Source organism: Telopea speciosissima, chromosome 11, assembly GCF_018873765.1.
Source record: "Telopea speciosissima isolate NSW1024214 ecotype Mountain lineage chromosome 11, Tspe_v1, whole genome shotgun sequence".
Taxonomy (NCBI): Eukaryota; Viridiplantae; Streptophyta; class Magnoliopsida; order Proteales; family Proteaceae; genus Telopea; species Telopea speciosissima.
In genome coordinates, this window is record NC_057926.1 from 9998640 (window position 1) to 10020271 (window position 21632).

At 40.5% G+C, this 21632-nt stretch overlaps 1 protein-coding gene across 5 annotated transcripts in view; it reads left to right on the top strand.

Annotated features, from left to right (window-relative positions):
* LOC122646021 (transcription factor IIIB 90 kDa subunit) overlaps positions 1–19827 on the top strand; it is a 100454-nt gene extending 80627 nt beyond the window's left edge. For 4 of the 5 annotated variants that reach the window (XM_043839474.1, XM_043839475.1, XM_043839476.1 and 1 more), the window contains 4 exons: positions 6202–6339; positions 17737–17826; positions 18043–18096; positions 19471–19827. In XM_043839474.1, the coding sequence (XP_043695409.1) occupies positions 6202–6339; positions 17737–17826; positions 18043–18096; positions 19471–19710 (522 nt within the window). In that variant the 3' untranslated portion in view covers positions 19711–19827. The remainder of the gene's footprint in view (positions 1–6201; positions 6340–17736; positions 17827–18042; positions 18097–19470) is intronic. The other variant, XM_043839477.1, reaches the window with a different exon arrangement.
* The last annotated feature ends 1805 nt before the right edge of the window (positions 19828–21632 follow it).

A 21632-nucleotide genomic window follows, 5' to 3' on the forward strand; every position in this document is an offset into this window, starting at 1 on the left:
TAGAAACATCTCCAGTAATCACAATGTCATCCACGTACACAAATGCACAATAAGGAAAATCTTGCCTGTACTGGTCTGGATAAAATAGAGAGTTATCACTGTTACACCGTGACAAACCAAATTCAAGAACCACCTCTATAAAGTGACCAAACCAGGCCCTAGGAGATTGTTTTAGACCACACAACGACTTTTTCAACTTACAAACCAAACCGGATTCCCCCTGAGCAACAAACCCAGGAGGTTGCTCCATATAGACCTCTTCCTGTAGGTCACCATGGAGGAAGGCATTCTTGATATCCAGTTGTTGCATTGGCAACCAATGAGATGTGGCAAGGGAGATCAAAACTCGAACAAAGGGTAGTTTGGCTACCGGAGAGAATGTATCCAAATAGTCCACTCCATATGCCTGTGCATAGCCTTTGGCCCCTAATTTGGCGTTGAGGTGAGCAAGAGAGCCATCAACATTAAGTCATTAACTTTGACAACATATACCCACCGACAACCAATAGCAGATTTCCCAGTTGGCAATGGAACAAGATCCCATGTCCGGTTATGTTCCAAAACTAGCAATTCTTTCTCCATAGCTGTCCTCCAGCCAGAACTAGATAAAGCCTCTGCAATGGTCTTAGGGATAGGTTGAGATGCAACAGTAGAAAGACATGTCCGAAAAGTAGAAGATAAACCAAAATAAGAAACATGGGATGAAAGGGGATGTTGAACACACCGACGTGTACCTTTGCAAAGAGCAATGGGAAGATCCAAGTCAGAGGGTGGAAGACTAGGGGTTGATGTAGGATCTAAAGACGGTAAAGACGTGGCAGTAGGCGGAGGATCAGTAGGGGTAGCTTCTGCTCACGGACGATGGCTGTAAACATTTGCAAGAGCAGGAGGGGTAAACACATGAGACTGAACAATATATGTAGGAATATCGTCATCCAAACCAGATTCCAAAACAGACTCATCCATATAGGAGACTCAAAGAAAGATACATCTACAGTGATGAAATATTTACGAAAAATAAGAGAGTAGCATCGATACCCCTTCTGAACACAAGAATATCCAACAAAAATGCATTTAATAGCTTTAGGGTCCAACTTAGATAATCCAGGATGATGGTCCCGAATGAAGTATACACACCCAAACACACGGGGTGGTAAATGAAAAGGGGATCGGAAGGTAAAAGTAAAGTATGAGGAATACCACCACCCAAAAGAAGAAGAGGGAAGAGGGCATGCGATTGATAAGATAGCATGTGGTCAAAAGTCAAAACGACATCAGCCCCAAAGGATTTGGTCACCTTCATTTCAAAGAGAGGGGACCTGGTGACTTCCATCAAGTGACGGTTCTTCCGTTCTGCCACACCATTCTATTGGGTGTGTCAGGACAAGAAGATTGATGAAGAATACCATGTGTAGTCATCAGGTCAGTAAACGGTGTAGAAAAATATTGTCGAGCATTATCACTATGTAAAATTTTGATATAACAAGCAAACTGATTTTTAATTTCTGCAACAAATGCAAAGAATATAGAAAATAATTCTGACCCACATTTCATTAAATAAAGCCATGTAACACGAGACTAGTCATCAACAAATGTAACAAAATACTTAAAGCTAAGTGTGGACGTTACAGGACAACGCCCCCCACACATTGAAATGAACTAAAGAAGAAGGTTGTGTGAACCATTTATGGACTCTATGTGGGTACTCACATGGTGGAGCTTCCCAATTTGTCATGACTCACAATTTAAAACTGATGGAGGACGAAAAATAGGATAAAGTTTCTGCAAACAATATAACGAAGGATGACCCAGCGAACAATGTATCTGATGAGGGGATAATTTACTCGAACATGCGACAAACAATGTATCCTCAAGAAGATATAACCCCCCCGATACTCGGCCTCTACCAATCGTCTTCTTCGTCCGGAGATCCTGAAAAACACAAGAGTCAGGAAAAAAGTTTATGGAACAATTGTATGCCTTAGTGAGTTGACTAATTGACAAAAGATTAAATGGGAATTTAGGTAGATATAATACTGAAGACAAAGACAAGGTGGATGTGGGTTGAATAGTACTAGTGCCTTTGACTGTTGCAAAAGAACCGTAAGCTAGGATAACACTGGAAGAAGAGGTCTGTAAGGAGGAAAAAATACCTGAAATTCCAGACATGTGATCTGAGGCTCCTGATCCAATGATCCAGGGCCTAGAAGTGGAGAGACATGTAGTGGCATTACCTGTCTGAACAAAAGTAGTAGTGGAAGAAGACTCCTGAGATGCCTTAGCCTGATTATACCAAGCATATTCCTCCTCTGTCATAGTTAAAGTCACACAACGCTACTCCATAGGCAAGAATGGGGCTGCTGGTTCAGTAGGAGCAGTGTTGGGCACTTTGGTTGAGAAGGTTTGCCATGAAGCTTCCAACAGAAACGCTGGATATGACCAGGTTTGCCACAATGGTGGCAGGTCTTCACAGGACCAGATTTATCAGAGTTATCAAATGTGCCATGGGCACTAGATGATGGAGGTACACTAGAAGTTTGAATTTTACCAGTACCACCACAGCCTCCTCCACGGCCACTACTAACAAGTGCAGTGCTATAACCAGAAGTAAAATCATGGGTAGTATCTCAAGATACACGGAGAACCCGAGAAAAAATGTTTGCAAGAGAGGGAACCTTGTCACCACCAAGATTCTGAGATTGAACATAATCAAACTTTGGTCCCAAGCTGCCCAAGAAACTCATAACTGCCAACTGTTCACATTGGTTCTGCATTTGTGTCACATCAGATGTAATGGGCAGCAGGGCATTCAACTCCTCAGATATTCGTTTAAAATCAGCAAAGTGTTGTGTAAGAGGACGACCCTTCCTATCAACAAGATAAAATTCTTGTGACAACCCATAAATCCTTGTGAAAGATTATTATGTCCAGAATATAACACAGTCAAGTAATCCGACAACTCCTTGACTGCATTAATATGGGTCACAAGATCAACAATATCACTATCCATAGAGTTCAGCGTCTGGCCTAAAATACGAGCATCAGTAATCTCCCATGTAGCCTCATGTGTACCCTCAGGTTTCAGCCTGTCAAGTGATGTTTATCCCCTCGTGCTGTGAGTACCAATGACAAAATCTTATGCCATTGCTGAAAATTAGAGCTGCCTTCCAACTTCTTGGAAGTAAGAAAAGTAGATGAAGAGGATACCACCTCAGTCATCAATTTTGCATCCTTCTGTGTCTCTCCCATTAAAACCAGCAAGACAAAAAAAAGCCAAATAACACAAGATAGACCAGACAAATCCCCCAAAATAGCACTCAGAAATCAGCCGTAGACAAACTTCGAATGGAAGCAACACCGAACAGCAATAGGTTAAATAAACACCAATCTGTCCTAAACAATTGATTAAAATCAATTCTGAAAAAAGGAACTCTACCAGTACTGAGTTCAAACCAGCAAGCATGGTTCAAAAACTCGTCTCGAACAACCATCGCAACCAGGTCGAGTTTTCCGAGTTCTCAAGATCTCGCCGAGACAATGTACTTGTTTTTTTTTTTTTTTAATCAGAACTATGTTTTGGTGGGCTAATGGCCACAATTCGCCCCGAAACTTTAAGGGAAGCTTGTTTTAATCTTAATAAACATATTTAAAGCTTCAAATTGGAAAAAATAACACCCAATTTGATGTTTTGGATTTGCACCCTTGGTTGGAAGTATTACTGTGAAGTGTTCGCAATGCATATTTCATAGACACCCAATCCAAGTACAATGAATAACATAGTTCACAATGCATATTACATAGTCCCAAGTCCCAACAATATAATACTATGACTCTAGGAGTACTGAGGAGGTCGAGATTCTCGAAATAGAGAAAAAAAGAGAAATAGAGTTCTCTGATACCATGTAAATAAGGTGAAATATGCAGAGAAATAGAGAAAAAAGAGAAGGAAGAAGGAGGAGAAGAGAGATTGAGAGCCAAGAGGCTGGCTGCTCTCCCGTAATGAGAGAGAGAGCCAGAGAAGAAAGTATATTAGATGTAGGGTTAGTTACAAGGGCAGAAAAGGAAAATAAATAAAATAAAATAAAAGAGAGGGAGCCCATCTCGGGAATAGCACTATCTTCTAACGCTAATCCTGAGAGGGATATTCTCCCTTCCTAATAACCATAAAGTAAAATATCCTACTGAACCAAAACTCAAACTGAACCCGGTTCGTCTGTGTCTGGGTTCCCAAACAGGTTCGGGTCGGTCCATTGTAATGCACCTGCATCATTCCTTCGGTGTTGAGAAAAACTCAACCTTGAGTTTTGTAAAACGAAAGAATCAGTACCAATCGATCAGCATCCACAAATATTGACTTTGATGTAGTGATGATCTAGTGCATCTCATGATCAACTGTCACGATCTTGTGATGGTTGTTAGCAAACAACGTCTCTTCGGTGGGAATCTAAGTGTGGGGTGTCACTTCTGAAATCGGACTGTCGATCAATTCTTCAATTGCAACCTTGATCCTCACGTTCGTTGGCCACCTTTGATCCGCTTTTGGAAGATTCTATCATACTTGACACCTTATCGTAGAAGCGGTTATTATTATTGGCAAGCTCCCGACAACCTGTTTTCAAATCAAGAAGTGTTGTTTGCAATTTATGGAAACCATCTCTAATTGAAAGGAGCAAATCGTATTGATCAACCTCCATGATGTAGCCTCAGGTTCAGCTCTGCTGTAAATAAATAGAATCTCTAAGGGTTATTGGGACATCTGAATAAGGACGAAACAAGGGATATCTGAATAAGAAAGGACGGAACAAGATTAAGAATTAAAGATGGAGGCAAACTCGGAATTGAGGCTAAAATAAGGACTGTAGAATAAGGATAAAGGGAGGGGGTAATATAGGAAGAATGAGTTGTAATAGAGGAACTTATCGTGGGCTGTCTTCTTCCAATCGGACAAGTGGACAACCCGCGGCTGGTGTTCCACTTCGAAATGGAGTGTACTATGCAGTTGAACCAGAGGGAAAGCAGCGAAAGAGACGCTGCGAGTTCTTGGGATAACAGCTTGGATGATCTATGCGACTTTGAAGGGAACGATGCAGTGGAGGAGATCCGAAACAGGTATGAGTTTTTTCTTTCCTTTCCCAGGGGAAGGGGGGTTGCTGTCTCACTCTCTCTTCTCTTCTCGCCTCCCTTTTTTTTGTTTTCTTTTCTGGTTCTGTCTCTCGCTCTCTCTGTTCTCTTTTTTTGTTTTGCGAAACTCTCGGGAGGTGGGGTTTTGCTTGTGGGAAATCAAAGGGAGGGTCGGCCTGGGTTTTGCTAACAAAGTGACATTGAAAGGGGCGGGTTTAAATTGAGGTTTGGGGATGTATTGGTGGAAATCGAGAGGGAAGGGTTACAGCGGGAGTCGATACTTGATAGGAGGGGGGGTCTGGATTGAGGCTTTGGATGAGGGGTGAAGAAGAGGTGCTGGAGATGGGGATGGTGTTTGCTATCTTTTTTTTTTTCACTGCTGCGGGTTGTATGGCAGAGCAGTATCAGGTAAAGAGAGAATAGGAAAGAGAAGAATCCGATGAGAGAGAGTGACAGGGAGGGATGATTCGGATCTGATACCAAATTGGTGGAGGGCCGGGGGAGAAAATCTGAGAATGGGTTCTCAGAGTTGCAGGGGAGAGAAGGGATCACATAGGAGGAAGTAGGGGGGGGGGGGGGAGAAGAGTGCACACGCACAGCCACACAGGCTACTCAAACCACAACTCAACTATTCCATTCTATTCAATCTGTTTTTCTTGGTTACAAGCTGGTAAATTTAATACGGAAATACAAGACTCCAAAGACTCCTAAGGTAACTCAAAAATTGAAATAGAACTTCACTATATCTTGAACTAACTCTACCACGATTCCATCAACAGCAATAAATAGAAATTATAAAATAAATCAAACTCCTAATGGACCCAATTACAAGATAGACCATAAAGTAAAATATCCTACTGAACCAAAACTCAAACTGGAACTGGTTCATCTTCGTCTGGGTCCCCAAATTTGGGTCGGTCCAAGGTAGTGCACCTACCTCATAAATGCTTATTCTTCTGCACTAAAGATATAGATGTAACTGTCAATTGCTGCTTCTAATGGTTACTTTTTTACTTAAGACAGATTTTACTGTCAATTATTGCCTCTTAAGATTCAGTTTTAGCTTTACATCTGTACCAGGAACAAGCAGCCAAGGAAGCCGCAGCTGCTGCCGTTAAGGAAGCACAGGAGTCTGACTTACAGAATTGTTCAGAAGACTTGCTCAATGCACGGGAACTTGCTGCTGCCACTGCTGCAGCTGTGGCAAAATCAAGAAAGGTAGTTGATTGGGCTAATGTTTAATCCCTTGATGATTATATTTCCGTAGTTTGTCTTTCTGATGTAATGAACTGTGAAAATTAGTTTTAAAATTTTGTTGCATGACAAGAAGTGGACTTTTGACATTACAAGCGTCTGAGTGATATTCTAAACCATTTGTTATCTCCATAAGTGGGATTGTAGTTGTGCAGTTCGTTAGGATATGTTTGTCTTTAACTTCAAAGGTAATTTTAATAGACATTAGCTAGGAGATTTCATGTGTTAGTTCTTGTAGTCTCCCATTCCAGTTTGTATTCTTATCCTCCCTGTAAGAAAGTAAGAATGTAAAGGTAGAAAGATGAACCACAACTGATCGACTACATCCCTAACTACTGTCAACTGCCCGACATTTTCTTTGGTTTAAAGTTTGATTCACATCACCTGAAGATTTTCCCGAAGCATACCAAAACTAGAGGTCGAGTTTTTTTCGAAGAAAGGAAGAGTTGATGTAGGGCATTGAGCCAGCCCGTCAGGCCTAGCCAACCAGGCCCAGCCCAAGGCCAGATTTTTGTCCACAAGACTAGCAGGACCAGGCCTAAAAGGCCCAGCCCATAGGTCGACACCTATGCTGGCCTGGGTGAATTAAACCCAGCGGTTCTGCCTTTTCATTTTCCTAGGCTAGTATTTACTCTTACTATGTGTCTTTTCAGTTTCCTAGGTGGAGTTATGAGGTTGTTCATGCTCCTGTGTATTTGTTATTAGTCATTAAGAGTCTTAGTTTTTCTAAGTCACTTTCTTGGTTGTACTTCCCTATGTCTTGGTTTTAGTTTCTAGGTGTTGAAAATCCAAAATTCTATTTAATGTAAGTTGATGTATCCCAATCGCTTTTAATGCCTACCCTCTATATAATGAAACCATGGGCTTTTCTCTGGAACACCAGATTTTGAAGACAAAGAACTCTCTTGTGAAATTTAGCCTGTGGATCTCAGGTGGGCTGTGAACTCAGCAAATTACATCCAAGGTGGATCTCTTGGGTGGGGCTCTAGTGGACTCTAGCAGCCAAAGCTATCTACCTCCATCAATTATCATCATCATCAACCACCATCATCCATCTCCATCTTCATCATCTAACTAAAAGGTCCTCATCTACTGGCTTATCACTTACCGGTTCTCAACCAGTTAATCGATCCTTTTTATTTTTGCACCAGCCCCATGAAATGTACATATAAAATTTTGAGGAAAAGGGAGGGGGGGATGCAAACTTGTACCTCAATTCTATTGAATTACGACTTTAAACCAATAAAAATATATCAGTTTGTTGGAATATTTAATCCAGAATACGGTGAGGATATTCTGGTCCTTTTGGGGGTAGTTTAATTCTTATGTCATTAGGTTTAAGTTGTTGCTCTTATAGAGTCAGCTAGTTAGGGGTAATTGTGCCTATTTCAGTCCCTTTGTAACTTTCCCCTCTATTTATAATAGAGGGGCTTACCTATCAATGAATACATAACATTCTATTCTCTAATTTCTTTCTTTCTAACCCACGATTCTGCCAACATGGTATCAGAGCAGGTCTGATCTAGGTTAGAAAGAAAAAAAAACCCTTTTATCCTTCAATCAACTTCTCTCTCTCTTTCTCGGTTTCACCTTCTTCTGTTTTTTTTCTTCTCATCCTTGTAAGGGGGCAGTACTAATGAGGTAAAAACCTAAACCATTGATTTAGCTGCTGCCCTCCTCCATCCAATCTATTTTTTCCATTGAAATTCTGCTGGAAGCATACCTGCGATTTGGAGTTTTTTCCAGAATTCCTTGAAGATCAGATTTTTCCACTTATGAAGGCTGATCCTCCATTGTTGGAGCCTCCTATGCAACATTTTCTAGCACCTTTCTACCCTCTTCCATCTACTCTCCTTTCTTTGCTTTCCCAGCCTTGATTTACTCAATCGATCTCCTTTATCAGGGTTTTTTTTTTCAAAACCCTCACTCCATCGATTTTTTGGGTTCCACCTTTCAGATGCAGTTGATTTTTGGGGGGTGATTCTCTACTACTATAAGCCCCAATCGACCTGAGTTTGGACCCTTTCTGATGGCTGGATTAGTTTTGACAACAAAGCTTCCTTAACCTTCTAATTTGGTTACCTGCTAAAAACCTGACTACACCTTGACTCCAATCGAATTTAGGGTTACAGGTTTTAGATTTTGCTGATTTGTGGAGGGCTGATTACTTCCATTACTAGGACCACTTGACCTCAATTACTTCCATTATTAGGACTACTCGACCTCAATCTTACACCTATCCAAGTTTTCTAGAAGACCCCTACCCCAATCGATCTCTATTTTTTCGGGATTTCCAAAACCCTAACATTATTTGATTTTTTAGGTTAGGGTTTCCTGCTGCTTCTGGAGTTTTTTTAGGTGTTTCTACTATCAAGAGAAGCAATTTACTTCAATTATTTATGGCTAGAAGAAGTTCTTTTACACAAGATATCTGCTGCCCTATTTTTTCTACACTTTTTGGTGTTTCTCCCACTTGAAGATCAAGTCTCAAACCCTGCAAGAGATTGGGTGTTCGTATTGGAGATCCATTCAAGCTGCTGTGGACAGCATCTATGCCAAGAATCACACTTTGACAAGTCATCATCAGTTTTTTGAAGCCCCCTACCCTCCAATCGATCTCAAGTTTCAGGGTTTTTGTCAAAACCCTGACTATAATCAATCTAAGGGTTAGGGCAGTTCTCTCTTACTGATTTTTTGAGGAGTGTTTTGTCACCGTCAGAGGAGTACTCGACCCAAGTTTCAGCATCATTCATGGAGTTTTTTTGACGAAATTCAGGTTTCTTCCTTATGGTCACCTTCTACATCAATCAACCTATTTATTTTCTAGTTCCTATGTGGCTGGCTGCATCACTTACTATTGGATCTGCTGAGTTATTATCTTAATATTTGCTGGTTCTATTGAGATTTACTACATACCTTGATAGTTCTATTGATTGGCTTCTTTAAACATGACTGGTTGACATGTTATTGCTGCCTTTATGAGGACTACTGCTGCCCTGTTCTTGAGACTGAGTATTCTACTATTGGAGATCGAATTTCTTTCATTGTTGAAGACTCGAACCTACTACCTTGGAGATCAGTTTATTTGGGATTACAACAGTGTGTTCCATAGTTATTGGTTGCAACTACAAACCTATTCAGTTGTGTGAATTTTTCTCTACTGATTTAAATCCAGCTTACTTTGAGAGCTTGATCCTAGCATTGTTCACTAATTCAGATCTGATCCAAGTTTTTTTGAAGTTTATTACATCAATTCTGCCCAGATATCTTCGTCAGTTCTATTTAGCATGTGGGAGTTTACAGATTGGAATTTAGCACATTGGTTCTTCCTTGTGAAGATCAATCAAGTTTTGAAGAATGGTGCCTTTTCCTTATAACAAATCAGACCTGTTTTTTTATTTAATTCAGATCTGATCATTGGAGATTGGTGTTTCAGAGTTAGTTTGATCGATTGAAGAAGGTTGAAGATTATTATGTTGTGTTGTTTTTTATCCATGTTTCTTTATCCCACTGCTTTTTTTCCTTACCCATCTCCCATACCATACTTTTGGCATTTATCAATAACCACTTTGGAAGTTTATGGTATAATCTACTTTGCCATTACTTCCTCTTTTCCATTACCTATAGCACCTCTGGAGAACTCTGGAAGGTTATCCTTTTGCACTATCTCATTCATCATCTCTGTTATATACACGTGTAGTACTACACGTGAGGGGGAGATTATGTACAGTACACCTGCAGACATTGCAAAAGCAGAACTTGCAAGAATACTTGGTGCAAAACATAGAAGATCAGTGTTTCCACCATTACCATTGGGTATCCTTCGTTATTGGGTTGAGTTTTCCGTAAGGGGGAGATTGAAGTATTAAAGTATTGAAGATATTTGGTTGTTGCCTGCTTATTTGAGGATTTGTTGCCTACCTATATGAGGATTTACAATTGGGTTGATTATTTCCGTTACCTAATTAAGTTTATTCCGCTGCTTGCTGCCCTAGTTCTACATTTCAAGATTTTATGTCATTGGACAGCTATTGAAGATTGGTAAAAGTTTGTTGATCAAGTCTGCCCAGGATTTGAAGATCTATTTTTTAAGTTCTTGAAGGTTTATTTGGGAGCTGTATTCATCTGTCAAGATTAGACTCTGTTGCACCTTTGTTGTTCAAGTTGGGCATTAGTGCCTTGTATGCGCCAACTTGAGGGGGAGTGTAAGAATATTGGAGTTTTTTTCATATTAGTTCAAGATGGATCTTCTTTCTTTACTTATTTGTATAATCCAGCTTGAGGGGGAGTGTTGGAATATGTAATCCAGAATACCGTGAGGGTGTTCTGGTCCTTTTGGGGGTAGTTTAATTCTTATGTCATTAGGTTTAAGTTGTTGCCCTTATAGAGTCAGCTAGTTAGGGGTAATTGTGTCTATTTCAGTCCCTTTGTAACTATTAGAAGAGAGAATTGAGAGAATGCTTGAGTGATCGAAATAGATCACCCAGGCCCTTTATTTATAATAATTGAATTACAACTAATTAAAGTAAAAATAGGAATGCTGCCTCAATCCTAATCCTATTAGGAATTCCTAATACAACTAGGAATACCAAAAGTAGAACTAGGCTGAGGGAAAAATAATAAAAAGAAAAGCCCTAGTCCTAGCCGAAATATGACTAGGAATCTAGGAATACATAAAACATAAAATAAAAAGGAAAAAGACCAAAATACCCCCACGTGGTATTCTGGTATATCTTAACACTCCCCCTCAAGTTGGAGCAAAGATATCAAGCATGCCCAACTTGACTAGGTTAGGATGAAAGACCCGTCCAGGCAGTCCCTTGGTGAACATATCAGCAAGCTGATCAGCAGACTTCACATAAGGAACACAAATAAGGCCTTCCTCTAACTTTTCCTTGATGAAATGCTGATCCACCTTAACATGCTTCGTGCGATCGTGCTGTACCGGATTATGTGCAATACTAATGGCAGCCTTGTTATCGCAATACAACATCATAGGAAGGCGAATAGCAACGCCAAGATCTTGTAGCAAACCTTTTAACCAGAGCAGCTCACAAATACCATGTGCCATAGCAAGAAATTCTGCCTCAGCACTAGAACGGGCCACCACATTTTGCTTCTTGCTACGCCAGGTGACAAGATTACCACCCACAAAAGAACAGTAGCCAGAAATAGACTTACGGTCTGGAGAACTTGCCCAATCAGCATCAGTGTACACCTCAATGCGTAGGTGACCATGAGGAGCCAAGAGAATTCCTTTCCTAGGAGCGGACTTCAAGTAGTGAAGAATCCGAAGAACAACCTCCATATGTGAAGTATAGGGATCATGCATAATCTGACTAACAAGACTAACAACAACCGTAATATCGGAACGAGTATGAGAGAGATAAATCAACTTTCCCACTAGTCTTTGATATCGCCCTTTATCAACTGGATCACCCTCCTTTTCCTTGAGACGAACATTTGCATCCATAGGAGTATTTGAAGGACTGCATCCTAACAAACCAGTCTCAGTCAGTAGGTCTAGGACATACTTTCGTTGGAAAAGAAAGATGCCTTTTGAAGATCTGGCAACTTTAATCCCAAGAAAATACCTTAGTTTTCCTAGATCCTTGATTTCGAACTCTTAGCTAAGAAATGTCTTCAACCTACTGATCTCAACTGTATCATTGCCAGTGACCACAATATCATCAACGTAGACTATCAAGATAGTGAGTTTTTCACCTACTCTCTTGATAAAGAAAGTGTGATCTGCATTACTTTGCTTGTAGCCTACAGAAACCATTGCTTTGTGAAAACGGCCAAACCATGCTCGGGGGGACTATTTCAATCCATAGAGAGCAAGTTTCAATCTGCAAACCTTGCCTCGATTGCTATCAGAAGAAAACCCTGGTGGAATGTCCATGTAAACCTCTTCATCGAGTTCCCCATTGAGGAAGGCATTTTTGACATCAAGCTGTTGTAAGTCCCATCCAAGATTAACTGCACAAGATAAAAGTACTCGGACAGTATTCAGCTTAGTAACAGGAGTAAAGGTCTCCTGGTTATCTATCCCATATGTCTGAGTAAATCCTTTGGCCACGAGACGTGCCTTATACCTATCCACAGTTCCATCCACCTTCTGTTTCACTACAAACACCCATTTGCATCCAACAGTTCACTTCCCTGGTGGAAGAGTCATAAGCTCCCATGTGTTTATTTTTTTCAAGGCGTCCATTTCTTCCATCATTGCAGCCTTCCACTTTCCATCTGTAAGAGCTTCCTGCCAATTTTGAGGAATACGAACAGAAGAAAGCGAGGAAACAAATGCACGAAAGGATGGAGACAAAGAATCATAAGAAACAACATGAGATAAAGGATGTTGAGTGCAAGTTCTCACACCTTTGCGAACAGCAATGGGGAGATCCAAAGAAGAAGTATTACCAGGTGGAGAAGTAGGTTCCGGAGCCGGAGGTGGCAATTGGACCGGAACAGGTGTCACAGTGGATTGTAGCTCCCTAGTTCTGGTCTTATTCCTTGAAAAAACCTTCAAATTTGTCGCATCAATCCTTCGCTGAAATTCACCAATGGTTCTCTGGACTGGGGTGACCTCCCCTTGAGTAGGAATTGTAGAAACCTCCCCCTGTGCAGGAACATCTCCCCCTGAAGGAGAATGAGGAACCTCCCCTTGTGTAGGAATATCTCCCCTTGACATAGAGGGAAGGGTAAGGGTAGGCATACTCGAAACAGCAGGGACATTTGGCTCAGCATCAGGGATAGGAGGAGTAGACTCCTCATAAACATGCCTAAGAGGGGGGTCAACGGTCAACACATCTTCACTAGAACTCTCCCCCTGAAGAGGTGGGGACGAATAATAAGAGAGAGTTTCGTGGAAGATAACATCCATACTGACCATGGTACAGCGGGCAGGGGGATAATAACATTTGTACCCTTTTTGGGTGGCAGAGTAACCCAAGAAAATGCAGCGGAGACTACGGGGCTCAAGTTTGCCAAGAGATTTAGTATCCCTAGCATAACAGACACACCCAAACACCTTAGGGGGAACAATAAAAAAGGAAGAGCCATGTAAAAGCTCGATAGGGGACTTGGAAGCAAGAACCCGAGTCGGCAGCCTATTAATCAAATAGGCTGCAGTAAGGACAGCATCCCCCCAATAAAAGGATGGAACATGACGGGCAAACATTAAGGCTCGAGCCACCTCCAAGAGATGGCGATTTTTCCTCTCAGCCACACCATTTTGGGTTGGAGTATCAACACAACTGGTTTGGTGTAAAATGCCATGGGCAGAAAGGTATTTTTGGAACTGACCTTCCATATATTCTGTCCCATTGTCACTTCTCAAAATTTTGAGAGAGGCATTAAACTGAGTCTGGATCATTTTATGAAAATGCTGAAAACAAGAGAAGACTTCACTCTTGTTATGCATAAGGTATACCCAAGTGAAATAGGAATGACAGTCAATAAAAGTAACAAACCATCGTTGGCCATTAAGAGAGGTCTTACGACTAGGTCCCCACACATCAGAATGAATTAAGTGAAATAAGGAAGAACTTTGTTTATTAGATATAGGATAAATGAAACGTGTCTGTTTGGCCAAGACACAAGGCTCACAAAAAAAATCTTCCTTATGCCAATCTTTAAACAAAGCAGGAAACAAAAGGGATAAAGTGCCCAAAGAGGGGTGTCCTAATCTAGAATGCCATTGATGTAATTCAGAAGAAAAAGAAGATGACTGGCATAATTGGGAAGGTAAAGCTTGTTGCGGTCCATCATCAAGGAGATACAATCCACTATGCAGCCTACCCGATCCAATCGTCCTCCCAGAGTCCAGTTCCTAAAAGACACAATGAGTAGGAAAAAAAGTCACTTTGCAATTTAAATTTTTGATAATACTACTAATAGAAAGAAGGTTAGTAGTAAATCGTGGAATGTGCAAAACAGAGGATAGAGTAAGGGAAGGAAAGCAACTGATGGACCCCTTGCCTGAAATAGAGGAGAGGGAACCATCAGCCACCCGAACTTTGTCCTTCCCAAAACAAGGGGAATATTTATAAAAAAGGTTAGAAGAACCTATCATGTGATCAGTGGCACCGGAGTCTATAATCCAGGGAGAGGAGACAATCGATGCACAGTGACCAGCAAAAGGGATACCTGAGCGGGCAAAGTGGGAACCTGATGGTGTGGAATAACCGGCAGGAACAGATGTAGTGGAAGACTGTAACATACGCCTGAGAGCTTGGAATTCCTCCTGGGAGAAACTATTGTCAGCCGTGGGTGCCGGAGCTACACTTTCAGTGTGATTGGCTTTGTTTTTAGGTTTAGCACGACCACGTTTAGCCTCAAAATACTTCCCATGTAATTTCCAGCACTGAGCCTTAGTGTGATATAGTTTATGGCAATGTTCACACTTGACAGGCTCCTTCGGAGGGGCAGCAGCAGTAGCAGTAGCATTAGAGTCAGAAAAAGTGGCTTTAGAACCAACAGCCTGTAGGGCTGATCTTTCAACAGAAGGACCCAACATCATTGCAGCCCGACGTGTTTCCTTTGTAAGAACATAAGAGAAGGCCTGCTCTAATGTAGGGAAAGGCACTCTACCAAGGACTTGCACACGGATTGGATCATAATCAGCATTAAGACCAGCCAGGAAGTCATAAACACGAAACTTATCCACATAGGCTGAATAAGCAGTAACATCAGCAGCTGTAGAGGGCTGAAAGGAGGCATAGTGATCCAATTGTTGCCACAGACTTTTGAGGACAGCATAGTACTTAGTCACGGACAGCTCCTTTTGGGTAGTAGAATGGAGTGTCTTCCGAATGTCATACACCTGTGCATCATTCCCCAAATGTCCATAAGTGCCCTTAGCAGCAGCCCATATTTGTGCAGCGGTGTCAAGAAGAAGATATTGGCTGGAAAGCTCCTGTGGTGGCATGGAGTTCAAAACAAAAGACATAACCATAGCATCATTGGCAGCCCATCGGGTCTTGGCAGTGCCTTCTTCAGTAGGCTGTTTGGAGGTGCCATGAAGATGCTCACTAAGTCCCCTACCAGCCACAGTTAAGGAGAGAGATCTGGCCCAGAGGAGGTAATTAGATCCATCAAGTTTGATAGATGCAGCATAAGGGAGGAATTCTGTCCGTGGCTGAGAATCAAATCCAGAGTTGGCCGTGGTCACTTCTGAGTCCCCCATATTGTAGAGAACACAGTGGCAGCAAAACAGAAATAAAAAATTGGATGAATCCCTGTGGCAGCAACAAGCAGCCCTAAATCCAAAGTTCGATAGGTAGGGTATTGAAGAAAAACCCTAGAGTAGAATTATCGATTGGGATTTGGGGGTCTTCAAATAGAAATTAAGGGGTCTTCAACCAGTGATAAAATGCTGTAGAGACAGCCTTGAAGTTGATGCAGATGTGTTCAAACAGCAGCCCAGGCAGAGAGGAAAAAAAACCAGATCAAGAAATAGCAGGTTTTTGTCAAAAAAAAAACCTGGAAAAGAGATCAATGTGGATATATGCCTCAATGGTGGGAAGAGAAACAGAGACAACAGCTGTCCAGAAAGCCTGCAGTGATGGATCCCAAGAAAACCAGCTTTAATGGCAAGGAGAAATTGGTCTTCAGCAAGGGAGAACTCCAAAAAAATATCGCAGAAGTGTGGGCAGCAGCTATCGAACCAAAACCTTATTAAATAATCAATTAGTGAGGTGATAAATTAGGGCAGCATCTATCTCACAGATCACCTCATTAGATCTGCCCTAATTGAAGAGGAAAAACAGAAAAAAAGGTGAAGAAATTTGAGTGGGAGGGGAGGGGAATGGATATCGAGTGAAAAAAGGATGGAAAAGAGAACGATGGAAGGGGGGAAGGGTAGGAACCAGGTTAGGTCAGAGAGACCTGCTCTGATACCATATTAGAAGAGAGAATTGAGAGAATGCTTGAGTGATCGAAATAGATCACCCAGGCCCTTTATTTATAATAATTGAATTACAACTAATTAAAGTAAAAATAGGAATGCTGCCTCAGTCCTAATCCTATTAGGAATTCCTAATACAACTAGGAATACCAAAAGTAGAACTAGGCTGAGGGAAAAACAATAAAAAGAGAAGCCCTAGTCCTAGCCGAAATATGACTAGGAATCTAGGAATACATAAAACATAAAATAAAAAGGAAAAAGACCAGAATACCATACCCCCACGTGGTATTCTGATATATCTTAACAGTAACTTTCCCCTTTATTATAAATAGAGGGGTTTACCTATCAATGAATACATAACATTCTATTCTCTAATTCTCTCTTTCTAACCCACGATTCTGCCAATAGAGTCTCATCTTTATAACTATATTCTCTTCCTCTTTAACTCATGTATTTTTTTCATAACATATAAAAGTTAAATAAATGATAAGTTAAAAAGAATAAACACTTCATCCATCAGTGCTCTGAATTTTATTCTCTCTTTCTACTACTGCTTTTTATTTGAATTTCTTAAAATGAGTTCCCCTTCCCCTCCACTTCTCTTTTCTTTTCTTCCCTGCCTATGCACTTGTTGAAGTTTGATGATGTTTTATTTTGAAACATAGGGTAGTTTTCGGCAAGTAATCAAGAAGATGAGGAGATGTCAATTCCAATTAAAATCCGTCTTATTCTCTTTATTCCTTTTATTCACACACACACACACACATATATTGTGTGTGTAATTCCTTTTTATTTCATTATACTGCTTCTCTTTAGAGAAGGGAATCTTTATAAGCTTAGTAGGGTGGATGTTTGATTTGAGCAACATAAACGGCCAATATGGCTGTTACCCCACCCATCCCCAAAAAAGGCCCATTAGACCAATTGAAACAATTACAATATGTACTTGATTCTTATCTTTGTTTTTAGTTGTCCAAAATTGGCCTTAGGTTGTGTAAGAAGATCATTTCACTTTTATGACATGTTGAATTTCTTTAAGATACACAACCAGCTGGAGAGGCAAGGTCTAAAACATATTTTTTCGGTTCCCTAAGCTGCCACATGGCATTTATGTCACATGCCAGACAACCTTGGTATTACTTCCCATTCTGGTAAACCCCAACATTTGTTGTTGTAGTGTTTCCTCATCAAAAGAAAATCATGGCTTTGTCCCTGCTGTCAAGCTGGCTTGTTTGGTTGTCTAAATTTTCAACATCTATGTTGTAAAGATTAAATGGATAATGTTGATATTTTGTCATTGCATCTTTCTGGAATTGTTTGTCTGTTTCCTTTCTTAAATTTCTGTCCCTTTCTGCCACTTTTTTAATCTACCATCTTTATTTTTTTGGGTTACTTGTTTTACTTTAAACTCTCTTCTCACTCTATCTTTTTTGTTTCATTGTTCCTTGCAGGAAAGGAAACAGAAACGAGCGGCAAATTCTAGGAATGGAATTCCAGCTCAAACTGCTGCTGAAGCCACCCGTGAAATGCTAACTAAGAAGGTATGCTGCAGAAAAATTAGTTCTAAATGTGATGTAGATTTCTACTATAGATATGAATTAGAGCAGGGAGGGTTGTGGCGTTGACATGACGCATGCTCCAATATTCTGCTAGTTTTTTGCCTTTTCTTTTGGTAAAGATTTTGACTGCATTTCATCTTGTTTCTGCATGTTGAACTCTGATTATCTTTACCAATATCAATATCTTTTCTTTGACAGAGGTTAAGTTCAAAAATCAACTATGAAGTGCTGGAGAAGCTGTTTGATGATTCTGTATGTTCATTTCCACTTTTTTACTTTCACTGTGACCCCACTTTCATCTCTCTCTCTCTCTAACATATGTCAAACATGCATGAGTGTATACATACATTCGTATGGATATATCTGCGTGCATAAATACATAAAGACAGTAGATACTTGTCTTGCATAAATTATTTATACTCTATATTTATACATGTGAACACTAGGCCATTTAAATAGCTTTTAAAGATAAAGTTACTCTTGAGGGACTTCCAGTACTTCTGTTGGTGGGTACTCTATTGTTGGCCATGTCAGGCATCCGATGAGGAAAGCTCCCTTTCCTTGTAGGAAAGAAAGCATGATTTACAAGTCTGGACGGAAATGGTAAAAAAGGGAAATGAAAAACTGGTGACCAGTCAAACCTCATCTTCCATAATGGTATGAAATTCGCCATATGCATGGCAAGGTCTCTCACATGGTAGGTTATTTCGAGGGTGTCTTAGAAAAATCTGAATGAGACCTCTCCCCTCCCCTTCTCCCCCCACCCATCACCACCAAAAAAAATAAACAAATCAGAGTTTGCACTTCTTTGGGCAGGAACCTTAATTTTTGTTTTACCTTTTCCCCACACTCATTTGAAAAAAAGGGCATACCCAGTGCACGTGGCTCCTGCCACTGTGGAGGTCTGGGAAGGGTCATAACGTACGCAGCATTACCCCTGCTTTGCAGATAGGCTGTTTCCAGAGACTCGAATCCGTGACTACTTGGTCACAATGGAGCAACCTAACCGTTGCACCAAGGTCTACCCTCTTCCCCACACTCATTTAAATCCATTTAAATTTCTACGAGAAATTAGGATAGTAAGGAAAAGTTCGAGTAGGACCAAAACAGTATCCAAATGAGAGTGTACTTTTTTGCATGAGAGATGTGGACATATAAGAAATCTAGATAGTGGAATTGTCCAACAAATCATAGCCTTCCCAGATAAAGGTTATCTTGAGTAATTTGTGCACCAGTCTGCAAGTTGCTGTATCAGCAATCAGGGATACTTAAAATCATGTGAATATTGCTTCTGGAATGTAACCCTGGGTTCTGGCAGTCCAAGTGACCCATAGGTGTGGATTACGTAAAATTGTGCCGACACACATGGCACTAACCAATTTCATGCATGAAGGGTTCTTTATCAGATTCCATGAAGAAATGAAAAAGAAGGGGGGGGGGGTGGAGTAGAGTTCGGGAAGCAAGTCTACCAACTGCTTGTTTCATCAGAGATTTTTCTGTTTTTTTCTGCTGGGATTCGGTAGAGCTTCTGTAAATTACATGCACATTTTTCTGTTTGGATTTCTATTTTATTTTTGGATTCTATAGTGCAATTCACTTATTTAAATTCACATGGATCCTTGATAGACTGCTCCTGAGAACTCCAAGAAAAAACGTGTTGAATCAGATCCTGACAATGATGCGTATGGGCCGCAAATCAGTGAAGAATCAGGTGAGAAAGAAGTTGTATCAGATGTGGTGGACAACAATGATGATTTCAGGGAGGATGACTATGAAGAAGGGGATGGTGAATTAGCTTATGGTGATGGATCATATTATGGAAATGAAGAGGACGGATATGATGGTTATCATGATGATGATTATTGATGTGGAATTCAACTCCTCGTATGTTTATATCTTAATTCATTTGGAGGTGGAGCCGGAGGTGTTTGAAGATTACTTCTTCTAGTAAAACAGTTCATTTCAATTTGCACCCTGGTTTCAATTCTATCAGCGGGAATGCGGAATGGGAGGTACTGCAACCGATTGTTCCTTGCAACTTTTCGTGTTCTATTGTTTGATTTGTTGTAAATTCATTCGAGAACATTTTTTTGATTGCATTATATTAAAAAAAAAATTGTGTTAATGGTTTTATAATCTATTGTTAATTCACTTTTTTTCTATAAATTTTTACAGTATGGATTTGAGAGAAAGGTTAAGGTAATTCAGTTGTTGTGCTAGTAGTAGATCGATTGTATAGAAGTTGTAACTTGTAACAAAGTCCGCCTGCAACTTGTGATGGTGAGAGACTAATAAGTCAGTCCCATGAATGGTTCGTAGGTTTCTGTACTACATATTTTCCACAGCTATGAATTCATTGACTTAGTTTCTTCAGAATGGATACCATTTACTGGTTTTGGGCCATGCATTTGAGTTGAATAGCCTAATTTTACATGTGGCTAAAGAAAGGGGTCCCATATATCCTACCGTTGGAACTAAAGTAAGGTAAAGGCACCTAACACATGAATGGGGAGTAGATCAGTTCTCCATTTGGCATAGGTTACTTTTTTGGTTATAACTTTTTTTCTTGAGTGAATTATTAATATTTTCAACGAAGCTCAGGAATTCTTTCCCCCTAAAAATTAGAGGAAAGAATGATACAGAAATAAGGATGAGAAAAAAGACAATATTTAATCCCTAAAGTTGAATCAAGCTATAAAGGGAAATCCGAAGATGATACACAAAAGGGAGAACTCTAAACCTCTAGGTACAAGGGCTAACTCTGAGCAGATCAATAAAAACTAGCACACCCAACTTGATCAAGGAACTTGCCTGCCAAGGAGGCAAGGCGATTGGACTGACGAGTAGTCTTCCAATCATGAGTAGCTGCAATAACATGAACAGGGGACACCATTCATCGCCACTGAGCCTTTAGACTTGATGTACTTTTTCTGCCGACGAGGAAGGGGGAATTAGAGGGCCAGACTAAGGAAGGGCCAGCATTCATAGGCAAAAAGGGGGTGGGGGGGTGTTATTGGCACGCGGCCTTGGAGCAGAAACAACACTACTCGACGGAGGAGGGATGAGAACAAGATTGGGCATGTCGTCCTTGCTGCACGGATCGTTGAAACCCCCGTTGGGTAGACCGTATAATATTAACCCATCCTGGCCCAGCCAGGCCTTCCCAGTTGAGCATCTGGGACGAATCTAATAACTGTCAAAAATGAATCTCCTTTCACCATTCCTATGATCAGGGTTCATTAATTCCTCCTTTTCAGTGTGAATTTAGTGTGAAATGATAAACTCAGGTAACTACCAAAAGCATACCCTAGTGACATTATTTTAAGCTAGATTTTGTGGTGTCTTTCACCATATCAAACATAACGTAGGTTTTTGACAATTTGCAAGACTGAACTTAGCAAATTAGGACGCATAATTTGCATAAATACCTAACATAGGGTTAGTAATTAGGATTAAGATATTATTTTATTAATCTAACTAGGCTCATAAACCTTAACCAATATAAGTTAAACATTTTCAAAGTAGATTAATTATGTGCATAACACATATAAACAACAATTTTCAACAAATGTATGGTTTAGGAAGACCAGTATGGATCGAATGTTCCAAGGGTGCCTAGCACTTTCTCCAAATGTAACCTAACATCTGCCCAGTGATCTGGGATAGACTTATCATTGAGTTTGGATTTAATTTAGTGCTCATCATCCAAATTCTAATTGGATGTGCACTGGGATGTGTGTGTGGCACAGCTCAATCCTTGGATGCCCCCGTGGGCACTGGGCTCCCTG